The sequence below is a fragment of the Protopterus annectens genome, chromosome 12.part0 (assembly GCF_019279795.1).
Source record: "Protopterus annectens isolate FY-2018-M chromosome 12.part0, PAN1.0, whole genome shotgun sequence".
NCBI classification, from domain to species: domain Eukaryota; kingdom Metazoa; phylum Chordata; order Ceratodontiformes; family Protopteridae; genus Protopterus; species Protopterus annectens.
Genome location: NC_056746.1, coordinates 1,263,551,224 through 1,263,565,289, shown reverse-complemented (window position 1 = coordinate 1,263,565,289; position 14,066 = coordinate 1,263,551,224). Strand labels below are relative to the sequence as shown.

Sequence of the window (14,066 nt, the reverse complement as noted above, 5' to 3'; positions counted from 1 at the left end):
TGCAGAACAGAAAAATAAATATTCAGAAACTACCACAAAAATAAGCAAAACCCTAAAACAGCAATAGAAACTACTATAACATAAAATGAATTTAAAAATCTCATATTCACATCAAAGGGAAGATAGTAAAATTACCAAAAAACCTAAAATACATAACACCAGCACTAAAAGTTCACTACCTAAACAAAGCATAAAAGGTATAAAATTAGCATCGGTAAATTTAAAACACTAATAAATACTAATAAAAGCAGAAAAATAGGTTCAACACATATCCACACATAACAACTAAGCCCAAAGCAGCAACCAAAACTAACACCAACATAACACAGCAGTGAAAAAACATTCTTTGTAACACGTTGCTACAAAAAAATTGCATAATTACTAAGTAAATGTGCTCTAAAGGTATACAAAAAAGCTTCTGCAGTATATGACTCAGTACAACAATGAGACAATTCAGAGGAAAAAAATGAAAAACAGAACAGTAAAACATACTTAATACAAAATTGTAAAAAAAAAAAATACAAAAGTAAATAGGAAAAAATAAATAAAAAAAAAACGATAAACCTGTGGCTGAAAAAAGTACACCACACAAAAGGTTCATGTTCCATTTCCAAATACCACATTAGAGAATTTTGAAAAACTGATGCTAATTATACAAACCCATGCATGCATAATAAATTCAAGACTGCGGTTACTCAAAGTGTACCACTGACTTCAAAATACAAACATTTCAAAGTTAATAACTCTAAATAGCAGACATGGATTGTAGAAATCCTGTTCCCCCACCACTTAGCACTTAGAAAAAGACATTCCCTTAAAAACATATTATTTATAAGGACCATAAAAATGCATTATAATAACATTCAATGTATAATATTTTCAGTTGACCATACAAAATTATAAATCATGCAATTATGACATCAGCAAAAAGAATCTTAGGGAAAAAAAAGAGAGAAAACTTAAAAAAAAAAAAAACATAAACAGCAAGAAATCACTGAGTGAAAAAAAAACTATAGATGGAAAAAAAATGAAAAATTAAAAGCAAGCCAGGAAAAAAAATAAAAGAGCAAGTCAAATATTCAGAATGAAATAAAAGCAGAAGAACAAGATATAGCCAAAAAATAAAAATAGATAAAAAAAACTGAGAAAGCCACCAATTGCTTCAAGAAACATGTAAAGAGGTAGACAGTAATGTCAAAACTAGAATAACCCACACATAACCTCTAGAAACTTCCTAATTAATGTACCCCTCCTAATAAACTCCCATGACACACAGGGCCACAAATGAGTTGAGTTGCGTGGCTAGGCTTATAAAGGCTCTGGTGATCATTAGCCTAGTATATGCCTTTGAACCTTTAAGAAATTTTAAAAAATGTGAGAGAAAGAGGGGGGAAAAATGCTCCATTGGTGTACATAGCTAAAGTCCTGACTACAACTGAAATTACCCGACATTGACTTGTTAGAGAAGCTAACTAATTATGAGAAAAGAAAGATAGTTTGGAGTCTACTCCTTAACCAGTTCCTAAAATGCAAACTCCATGTATAATTCTTGGTGAATACCATAGCCTGGATTCATTTTGCCTTTGAAAGGACAGTGCTACTGAAGAGGTCTCTCTTGGCAAAAATGGGATCACACCCCTCTTTTACACTCTTTGCACACCATCCTTTGGTTTATATCCCTCACTTACACCTTCTGCATACCATCCTTTGGAATGTAGCAGTTATGTCCAGTGAAAGTGCAATAAAGCCTTACAAAACCCCCTAATTCTCCACATGGGTGGTAGTGCAATTTCACCAATCAACAGTCATCCTAAGAAGGGTTGTCACCTCCAAGAAATGATTGGTTGAGTTTGAGTAAGGTTCAATGCCCAAACAGAAATGGGAACAAACAACTTAGAAAGAAAGACTCCGCCTATAAAAATGCATTAAACAAAGCAGCACAGAATTTATAAATAAATTCAGTGAAATAAGAATAAACAGCACACCATATATATTGTAATGACTCTAATTAGTAAGAGAAGACTAAAACTGTACTACTCTGAACCATAAAATGAAAGACTGAACTACCTATGTAAACTACTATATTTAATACACTGAACTTGTAAATGTATATGTTATGCTATAAACCATAAACCAATAAAGTAAAAAAAGCTTGCTCCTCAAACATAAATAAATAAACATATCCATCAAAACACTTACTCCCATCACAGTACAAGCCCACCCACAACACAAAAGTAGCACAAGTCAGGATACGCACCACTTCCAGTTAGAATATAAATAAGTGCCGTATGGCTGAAGATCCAGCCAGAAGAGCATGATATCTTTTATTTTTTGTAATTTCACCTATCAGAATAGAGCACCAACTGAACATTATATTGTATCTTAATTTTCTGAATAGAAAAACCTGTTGTATTTGCCTAAAGTACTAAAGAAAACCCAGCTACCAAAGTGTAGAAAAATACCCGTGGCTTGGTGCTGTTAGCCATAATGAAGCATTTAAAAGACAGAACTTCAGAAGGATCAGAACTGTCTTCAGGAGATATATTTTCTCTAAGTATGGTGGATCTAGCTAAAATCGGCAACCAAATAACTGGTCTTATAAGGAATAAAAATAAAAATACAGTTCAGATGAACTGAAGGGAAACTTTCTTTAGCACTAAAGTGAAGGATACACTCCTTCATGTACTACTTTTTTTCAAGAGCAATATTCTTCAGAACAATGTTAATAACAGAGTAACCTCTGGCAGAAGTGGAGTCCCACCCCTTGCTTACACCCCTTGCACAGCACTCCTTAGAATGTATCCATTATCCTTTGAAACATAAAAGGTACATGTAGTGGGAGTGTATATAGCCTTACACCCCCTCCTAAGTCTCCCAGATGGTGGAGCAGCACACTCTCAGCAATGCAGGTTTGTCATCCGGACTGTGTTTTTATTTTAATTCTTTCAGTGATATAGCCACTTAAGACTTAATGCACAGAGCTAGGGAATATCTGCCATTTTACAGTTGCTTTGGCATTTTAGAGAAGACCACCTGTAAGGCTAAAGAAATAGAGGATAGTCTTTCCTCTCACTTAGATCAGTTTGAGCATACCTCTACTAAACTGTTTGAGCTCAAATACTGGTTTGCAGCTACTGAAGCACAGCTTTTGATAGAAGTGCTGGGACCTGGAGAACAGAGCAAGAATAAAAATACCTAATTTATTGCTATAAAGAAGAAATAAGAGTGGAATGACTCTCTTAGCTGTAGGTAAAAGATAGTAGTAGTGCAATGAACCAATAGCCCACAATCAGAACCGTATTTTCAAAAAAACATACAGTATTTTTTCTCTGCCATGAAACAGAACCATGTCACTTTGCAGATAAGCAAAAACTAAAATCAGGCTTTTTTATTCAGTTTCTTTAAAAGTAGAGCTGCCTGAAAGTTTAGTTACATTCATTGACCCAGAGGAGGTCCTTCTTCATTTAAAAACATTGTTCAAGTCACCAGGTATAGATCAGGTACAAGGGCAGAGAATGACCCAAGTCAAGACCCAGGAACTTCACCTATGATTGACAGACTGTTGCAGCATTTAGAACTACCCTTATTCAAAAACAAAATGTGAGAGAGAGAAAGAGAGGGGGATGGGAGCAGTCTCATCTCAAGCAGCGGCAGTGAAGGAGACCAGATATTTATCCATGATAAGACACTGTCATGTTGTGTGAGCTCCCTGTAGGCATTGATTTTTACATTTGTATGTAGTGCTTTTCTACTCTGAAGAGTGCACCAGAGCTTGTTTTTATACATCTGACACTTAGTCAGTGTAATTATTGTTAAAATAACTCTGAAGCCATTTTATTTGGGTTATTTTTATATTAAATGCACCATTTGATTTCCTTCCAGGAAGACCTGAAGAGCTTGTTTTTCCTTTCTAGAAAAATGTAGTTTGCTAAATGCAGTTATTAACTTTAATATGCAAACTGATATTAAGCCTTAATAAAAGAGGGCTTATTGTGAGCAAGTGACTTGTTTATAGAAATTATTTAATTAATAACAGACTTGCTATCTTTGCATTGTATGCTACTTTCTTCATCTAGCTATTTCAGTCTTTGTAATCATACATGTAACAGACTATCATGGCACTGCGCTTGTGTCTTCTCCATTTTTGAAACAGACTACCTTTGCACTATATTTGACTTTTCGCCATTAAACTTATTTTAACCTGTTTAACCTTAAATTGATATGTATCAATGTGCTACACATTAACTTCGTCTATTGTTTTTAGTAGTTGTATCTATTTCTATTTTATCTATATAATCTTGTCACTGTAAAGTTTTTATTTGTTATGTATATGGGGCTTTTCCCCTGGAGCCTCCACTGAAAATGGGTCTTTGATCCAGTGGACTTTCCCGGTCAACAAATGTCAATAAATAAATAAAATAATCAATAAAATAAAATAAATATAATAAATAATGAGTGCTTCCAATATTTTAAAGAGTTTATTACTAAACACTTTGAATGAAATTGCATTAATCGTTTAGAAAGATTATTGATTGTTAATGTTTTTGTATTTTTTAATGCTGATTCTATGACTAATTGTTCCACAGATTTAAAGATGATTTACATTTTCCCTGGACCATTGAGCTCTTTGGTTTACTCATACCACAAAAGATGGACAGCTGGTTTACAAGATACAGAATAGTATCCTGAAATGCTAATGGCCTAAACTCCCAGGCTAAGATACTTGGCAATGTCACATGTCTTAGGCCAGGCATTTTGTTATTTCAGGAGACGCACCTAGACCCCCAGGAGCATGTGAAGTTGAGTACATTTAAGTATATTTAAATCTGTTATGCTAGCAGCAACCTGAGGAAGTGAAAGGGGAGGGTGTATCCTGGTTAGGAAGGGTCAGTCTTAACTCTGATTCTGCAGTACAGACTGACAAGCATGGCAGGTATGTCATTTGTAAAGGATAACTTGAGACATATTTGGGCATAAATCCTCTGTACTTGCATCCCCCCAGGTACCAGAAAAAAACATGCTAATCATCCCCTTCTCCAATTGCATGGCTGAGCGGCATTCAGCGACAGTTGCTGTATTTAGGCAGGTGACTGGAATGTACTGATGCCCCCTATCGATGTTCAGGCACATACTACAGCTGAAGCGATCCCCACATTAGGCAACTTTCTAGACAGGTGGGTTGTAGTTATGAGGATAGGCAATATGAATGACTCTGAACCAGATGTGCATTCCAGATATAGACTTCTTCATATTGTCTAAGAGACTGTCTGGAATTAATAACTCCATTGCGTCTCTGCAGCAAACATCTCTTCACAGGAGTTATAGCATTACCTGGCTATGCTTTTTTAGGTGTTCTATTATGCTCCACCCATCTTCAACTCCTTAGCTGTTAAATGCTTAATGTGACTTATTATGATAGGGAAAATATTGCATTTTAATGTGTTGAAGAATATCTAGTCATCAAAAGCCGTAATGGAGATGTTTTGAACAAATGAAGCAGGGTTACAGAGATGCTGAATGTGGCTACTCAGAATTACATTATGAACAGGAAAATAGAAGAAGCACATGCAGTTAAAGAATTGGAGAGTAAGTTGAGGCAGTTGCAACTGCACACTATGATAAGTGATGTTGAATGAGAGGCTCAGTATTTGTTGCATCTTCAAGAACTAACTAGGTTTATGGAGCAAACTATATATTGTGTGCTTAATACTTTACAGACAAAAATGTTTTCAAACTTCCCTTCTGCACACAGAGCTTTAGTACTAGATTAGGACAGCAGTTGTTGCATCTGTTAGATACACATCTACTTGAGGCAAATCTAGAGAAAATTCTAGATGCTTTTAAAGAATATTATAGATGGCCTATCAGAAAATTTTAGAAAATGTGAGGAAAGGTTTTTCATTGATTTTCAAACTTGACTATCAAATATGAGAGAGATAGAATTAGTTCCAAATAGACATAGTTGTATACTCATCTCTGTCATCCTTAATCATGATAAGGAATCACTCCCTTCCTTCATCATATCTCCCAACCTTGGTCCTCAGTGCAGACTATAAATTATGTCCATTCTGACCTACAGAATCTCATAATTTCTGTCTCATCTGATAAATTTAGATTAGTCTGGTTTTAGTCCCAGCAATCAAACCTTCAGTAACATTATTATGGCAGATTAACAACTATTGGTCTTAAACGTTAATGTTGATAAATTTGACTGATTAGAATGAAGATACAGGATGAAGTGCTTACTTTCACCCATTTTACTCACTATGACTAATACCTGTCAAAATGAGGTTGAGAGGTTTAGCTGTGGGAGGATTTCATATGATGGGGAAAGCAATCAAACTCTCTCTCTGTGCAGTTGACCTGTTAATATCACTTGCCAGTCCCTAGTTATAAATGCCCAGGCTATTAAAAAGTGGTACAGATTTGGTAAACGTTTGTGTTATAAGTTAAATCTTACAAAAAGAGCATATTACTGATTAATGGAGTAGAGGTGGCAAAGGTGGAGGAGTTTAAATACTTGGGATCAATAGTTCAGAGTAATTGTGAGTGTGGGAGAGAGGTGAAGAAGAGAGTACAGGCAGGATGGAGTGGGTGAAGAGTGTCAGGAGTGATTTGTGACAGACGAGTACCAGTAAGAGGGAAAGGGAAGGTCTACAAGAGGGTAGTGAGACCAGCTATGTTATATGGGTTGGAGACAGTGGCATTGACAAAAAGGCAGGAATTAAAGCTGGATGTGGCAGAGTTAAAGATGTTAAGATTTGCACTGGGTGTGACGAGGGTGGACAGGATTGGGAATAAGTATATTAGATGGTCAGCCCAGGTTGGAAGATTTGGAGATAAAGCCAGAGAGGCAAGATTACATTAGTTTGGACATGTGCCTTGGAGGGATGCTGAGAATATTGGGAAAAAAAAAAGATGCTAAGGATAAAGCTAACAGGTAACAGGAAAAGAAAGGCCTAAGATAAGGTTTATGGATGTGGTGAGAGAGGACATGCAGGTGGTTGGTGCGACAGAGCAAGATGCAGAGGACAGGAAGAAATGGAAACAGATGATCTGCTGTGGCGACCCCTAATGGAAACAACCGAAAGAAGATGATGATGACTGATTAATTATGAGCTCAGTATGAAGCTGAGACAGGAATATCTTTTTCAGATATCTAACATTTCAGGCAGGTATGTAAGAATACCGTTGGCCCCAGAAATTCAGTGAACTAGAGCTGCAGCTTATGGCCAGTTATCTCAGAGATGTAACACTAAGTTCATCTACAGAATATGTACATTTTATATAACCAGTCCAAGCAATAACAAATGTGTACCTTGTTGCAGAGTTTATACTTGTCTGAGTCGCTGCAAGTTTCCCTTCTGTCGGAAATTACAAAAAATAAACAAAAAGACAGAAGATTTTTATGGGAAGCTCCCACCATAGCGACTTCTTGTGTAAGGTGACTTTATTAGTGCAAAGGAAAGCTTATTTATTTCATGCTTGGAGTTGTATAAATAGCAACTCTGAATATATGCCATAACTTGAATTATGATGTTTCTCTGAATGGTATACTTCTTCATAAGACAGCCTCTGATGAGTATATACTAGAGTCCTTCTTACTATAATTAGAAGAACTTATCCGGTTTTGTTTCAAACTGTAGTCAGTATTACAATTATATTGTGAAAGAGTTCTTTAGACAGCTAAAGTTAGTACATGGAGAGGTACTTTGCATATATTTCAGCTAATGAGCTATGCAAAGTGGCCAGCTGGCATAAGTGGGTATGTGGATTATGATTCAGAATATAGTTTGTCTCTGAATCCTAAATTGCCATTTTTGTGGTTAATACAACCCACAGGGTTCCCTTCACAATGCATAACTTGTTCTTGAATCTGACTCTGTATATACAAAAGGAGCATTTTGCTTGTACACCATGTTGTACATGTGCTGTTTCTCCATATATGTCCTCTGTGTTTTCCTGATCTTTGTTTAAAAAAAATTATGTGCAATGGCACCGATTTTTCATTTTTCTATGAACAAATACTGGTAAATCCCAAAACTGAACTGTTTCAGTTTTGGAAAAAAAAATGGGGGATCTCATGGAGTTTAGCATTTTAGGCCAGAGCACTCATTTACCACAGCCTGCATTTCTCCTCATGCTTGCTACTTATAACATTGTTAGGTTGTTTAAAGTGTTCTGTGCCTAGAATCTGTTTTAATTTTGGACATATAAATGCATTAGAAAATTACAGTGAAATCACAATATGAGAAGAAAAAAGTCCAACAGGCTGGTAAAAATCGTTCTAACAACAATGTACTTGAAATTATATCAAAAAGAAAGAACGATCACCACGGCTCAAATAAAATCAGAACTTTTAATAAAAAACAACAAAGCAACCAAAAATATAATGTAAGTGTTTTCACACTCCTTTGGTTGCTTTGGTGTTTATTTTTAAAAGTTTTGGTTTTATTTGAGCCATGGTGATCGTGCTTTATTTTTAATATAATATATGAAATCACAATATGACCAGAAATTATACTTAAATTTCATAGGTATAATTCCTGAATTTCATCTCGTGAATTAAAATTTTTGTTTCTGAATATGGTAAATTACTCACCCTGATTATAACTTAGAAATAACATCAACAGAGTTGTGACTTGTATCTGAAATTGATGTTCATCATTATCGTGAGCGTAGCTGCTTGCATTTAAAGTCTTGCTTTTTTTTCTATGCTGAACACGTGCTGAAAACTTCCTAGAAATATTTTTCTGTGTTTCAGGCAAACAGTATACAGTCAGGAAAGAGACCCATGTCCTTTCTGCTTCCTACAATAGTTCGCCCATCAGAGGGTTTGTGCGGCACCTACTTATCCCTTGGAGGTTCCAACGGTGATGAAGCACTGAGCAGTATTACACAGGTTAGTGCAAACTACATTTTAGCAGTCAAGCAAGAGACCGTGGTACAAACAACATTTCTGTTTTAGGTTTGTTGTTTCCATTAGCCTCTCCTTACTTCTGTCACTATCTCTACAGCAGGGAGAAGGGGGTGACAAGCAAAAGCTGTTAGGTTGCTCAATTGCCAGGTGTTGATGAGGTGTGAGGTGGGTGCAGCACCATTATTCATACTTCAACTTGAGGAAGGCCTTTTTTTTTGTTGTTTTGGTCCTCAACAGGTTGACAGGGTGTCAGTGTGGGGAGCTACTTAGGATGCTAAATGTTTCCCCTCATGGTGTACCAACTGACTGCTTATTTTAAACTGTCCCTGTATGTAGTCATGCCCTAGTAGCAGGGGTCATAGCTCGAAAAGACTCAGAGAGGTCAGTCTACCCTCCCACTTAACATATGATAAAACAAAATAAATGAATAAGTGCTAGGATTATTGTGCCCTTTATATTGAGGCTCTAATGTTGTGGAGTTTGTATTTTCATTTTACTTTTGTTTCTTCCTTGCTTGCAAGTGCTTACCAACTCCATCCCACTTCTCCTTCCCCTGGGCATTGTCGCACCCATTAAACCATCTTGCTTTGTGATTTGCATCTTTCACAGATCTGCTTAGTTGTGCCCTTGCAGGAGTCATTTCTGTGTGTGATATCAGACTTCTGCATAGGTACTATATGAACCTTTATCAAGTATAGTGCCATGTGATGAGTTGCTGTCAGTGCCCTGACTGTCTGCAGTAGTACATTACCAATTCTTTGCTTAATGCACTAGCTGTTTTCCTTTTGCACTTACTACATTTACATTTTTTAGTACTGCTTATAATTACGTGTCCTGGTCTAGAGTCTCATCTAGAGGTGGTACTGCTTATAATTATGCTTCCTGGTCTAGAGTCTCATCTAGTGGTGCAAACTCTGAGATTAGGGCATATTTTCTTCATAAATGCTTAAATTCATATAAACTGAATTAATGTACCTATACCCAACAGTCATTCTTGTGAATAAGGGGCTTGTATGATCTGAAAACCAAAGTGTTTTCCTTTTATAATGTATGTTATGGTCCAGAAAAATGTCTCAAGGCATGTATTTATTTACTTAGTTTTTTTTAAAAAACACAACAGCTACTATGTCACTGTAATGTTTTACCATCTGCCACACATTATTTCATATCCATATCAATTATTTTGAATGAAAGACATTTAAGATGATTTTTTACAACTTTTGAACATTGCCTTTTTATCATTTAAGGAGGTCAGTTTCACTGTGATTTACCAAATACATAAATATTTTGTTTTTGCTTTAGTGTATTGACATTGAGCGTATATAAGGTAGTCTCCGGTGAGCTCTGTTTTTTAACATTATCTGTTTTTAGTTGACAGTTTAATACATCACCATTTCCAAGTAAATATGAACATTTCCTTGAAGTCATTGCCACTCAAATCATGTTCAAAATATGGAAATAATCAAGTGTAGCTAAGCAGGAAAGGATACAGCATTCTGAGAAAATGTTCTTTATCCCTACAAGGGGGTGCACAAAACTTTTGTGTTGCAGAGCTGACGCACGAAAAACTAGCAGATTTGCTTTGTGTGTTTATCTTAGCACCAAGCATGCAGGATTGACATTTTATATACTATGTTTTTACATATTTGTTAACCAGGTAAGCCTACAAGACACAAGTGTCTCTTTTCAAGGGCAACCCAAGAGCGCTGCCTGTTCACACAATAGAGTAGTGGAAGGAATTGGTCCCTATACCCCAGGAAACAGATCAAACCTTAATCTTCTGCACTTACTGCCAGAAAATTACCTACCTCACCACACAGGGAAGTGCTACTAACAAAAATATATATGGTTGAGTGAGGAAGATGGGTCGGGCTTGTTCTCATCTTCCTCATCTGCTTTGGGCCAACATACTAACATAGCGTCTGCTTGGCATTCTGGCTAGGGCTGAACAAACCCTTCCAAAAGAATGACCTAAGGATATCTCATTTGATAGGATGAGCAAAATGCTAAGGACAAAGCACTGAGACTCATAACTCAGCACCAACAGATAAATGTTGGCCTCACATGATCCCTCACTCACCCAGCTGTTAACCCTTCCCCATAAATGATGCGATAATGGACTATAGCACAGTATTCAGGTGGCTGAAGTTGATAATGTAAACAAACCTATAGAAGTCAAAAAAGCCCAAACCAAACTGAAATGCAGCAGCCTGCCTTTGCAAATCAGTTTTTGATGTGCCATCTTCCTTGGTGTAGAACATGACATACAGTAACTCTTTCAAAACAGCAGCAATATGCTTCCACGGGATCAGTCTTAAGGAGACTCCACCAGCACAGGTACATATCTTGCTGACTTCAGTCCCAGAACTAAGAGCTCTGACACATGTGGCTTTGCTCCCAGTTCCATGATGAATTATTTATTTTTATTTGACAACCAGAAGAGCAAACTGGCCTGAAGACCCCTTTTAGCCCAGTTCCTGTGTTTGTACATAAATGTTTGATGCCAGCATGGGCTTTCTAATATGCTGGCAAGTAGCCCATTAGTATTTTTCCGTTTGCATTTTTATTCATTTATTTTTGCTTTGACATTTATGTACATATTTATTTGTTTATTTTTTGATGGCTATAATACTTTTATCTGTGCCTCCAGCCCATGCATCTAGCCGGAGGGTTTAGCTTCCTTAGTGCTTGCTCCAGCTTCATCTTGGTATGAGGCTTCATAGAGCTGCCCTTCATTTTGCAGAATCGGACACTTCAATGAAAGACCAATGTTGTATTGCTAAAATAAATTTGTTTGCAGCATTTTCTGAAACATTATACCCTGCTGTCAGTTTATTAAATGATGTGCAAACACAAGACATTTAAATATATACATCTTATGTGCTTAGAAATCTCATCTTGGTTATTAATTAAGCTTGATCAACAAAGCCAATACAGTTAAAAGTGCATGATCATTAAAGTGATTTAGAATTCATAGGTTTGCAGCAAATGTGAATAAGTATTTTATGCTGATGGGAATAATCCCCTTACTTTGTATGTTTCCAAATTTTCCAGTTTTTAACCCTCAAACTATTTTTGCATCTTTTTGGTGCCCACAGCAGTTTGCATGTGGATTTACAACCTTTTTGTGTGATATTATAAGGGACTAAACCCACTACCTAAATTAGTGGGTGTGATGATGCATTTCTATGCTAATTGCATAAAAAAACTCTTACTTCTTGAAAAGGTATGCTGTCAAGTAGGTATCTAGATAAATTAGTGTACAGGACACTATATGTCCATGCTGACTGAAGCAGCAAAAAAAACCTTACTTCTTGGAAAAGCTTTTTGTAAGTAGGCACCGCAGGTGATAGACATTACTCTGAAAATTAATATGCAGGACATCGTATCATTAAAATGAAAATAAAGTGGCTCATTGTGTTCTACTAAAGAAGTAATTTGTTATGCAATTACCCAGCCTGCTTTGTTAAGTATCTAAGTGCCTGTAGCCCTTTATCTCATTTTGTAAGTGTGGCCACATAAAAAAAAAAACTGATCAGATAAGTCAGACTAGCACATTAAATATCACACTACAATATTTTAACAGAATAAATTGCAACTCCAGTATCTGGAGCAATAACTAGAAGTGAAATTTGAAAAACAAGTTACTTGGGAAGATGGCAAACACAATTTAACGTATAGCTGTGTAAGTATGAATTTCAGTTTGTGCTTAAAACTTAATCAACTAGTTATCTTTCTAATAAATAATATACATTTTTCCATCCTAACTGTAACTGCATTTGTTGAGTAAATATAAATGTAAGTGAAATTTTGTTAGGATTTTAAATACTTGAATATGTGTCTTCTAACATAGGGGGAATTTAATAAAGCCTACATGTTTTTTTTTTCATGTAAGCATCACGCCATGCTGCTAACACAGCCGCAAACATTTTTAGATTCAGTAAGCCGCTGCTGAGTGGCGCACACAAGCTCAGCAACACAGAAACTTCCCTGGCATGCAAATCACCTCATAAGTAAGTAAATCTCAAGTAAATGAGGCGGGTAGAGTGATCCAGCAAGTAGATGGGCAGCTCTGCAGACTCCATGTCAGTGTCCGTAGTGTACATGAAAAAAATTGTGTACACGAATACAGGCAGACAAAAGGGGCTGTAAAAATGTAGAAAGACGGACAGAAATGGTATACCATGTACAGATATGAGTGTAACTACCCTCTGTGGGTCTGAAAAATTAAAGGAAATGTTAAAATTAAATTTATTTTTTTTAATAATCTGAGCATATTTGCACAGCATGCCGCAGTGCGCAAACATGCTTTATAAAAAATTAAAAAATTGGGAAAAAAATGAATATGATGTGACAGAAATTTATTACAAGACCCTGTGTGGAGTATCTTCATTGGGGCTGTTGCTAATGTGGTAGGGCTGTGAAGCATATAGTTTCCAGGCTGTGAGCATGGACCCCTTTGCAAATGAGTTGGAGTTACTTAATAGCAGAAAGGGGTAATCATGTCCGCATATCCCCTTTGTGTAGGCAAAGAACCATGTTGGTGTTTACAGAGGAGGTAGCTGACATCAGGGGAGGGTGTGTCCAATGACTTCTAAGCTTATTTCAGCCTGTTTGTGTGGCGCACCACAGTGCTGAGCTTATTTTTGTAGGGAGTACGTGCACTAACTTCTACGCTGTGTTTAGCTAAGTGGAGCATGTCTCTGGGTGCTTGTGTGGTGTGCCGCTAGGCTTAGCGTGGAAATCTATGGGGGTGTGCATATACTGACTGCTAAGCTTTGTTTACCTACCGGGCACACATTTGTCCGGCGCGCCACAGTGCTATGTGTATCTAAATCCCAGTGACATATTAATTAGTTTTGACCTCTGTTTAACTTAAACTAGGGCCATTAAATGATCTTAATGATATACTATGCAGGTGGAATGCATTATAGGTAGCCAGTCACACAGTCAGCACCTACAGCAGAGCACTATAAAGTATGCATACACCCTAAAACCTGATTTTTCCCCCATACTCTGCACCATTGGAGTACAGACTGGGGAATTTTAACTGAGAGAATGCTAGGGGCTGCTGCAGGTCTGCTACATCTGTACGTGCTAGATGCTGACGTCATTGCCTAGACAGAGAAGGAGAAGAGTGTTCAGG

At 36.7% G+C, this 14,066-nt stretch overlaps 1 protein-coding gene across 1 annotated transcript in view; it reads left to right on the top strand.

Annotated features, from left to right (window-relative positions):
• The window catches only part of GGT7 (gamma-glutamyltransferase 7), a 590,994-nt gene that overhangs the window by 520,658 nt on the left and 56,270 nt on the right, over positions 1-14,066 (top strand). The window contains exon 13 of the mRNA XM_044090287.1: positions 8,765-8,902. Coding sequence (XP_043946222.1) covers positions 8,765-8,902 — 138 coding nt within the window. The remainder of the gene's footprint in view (positions 1-8,764; positions 8,903-14,066) is intronic.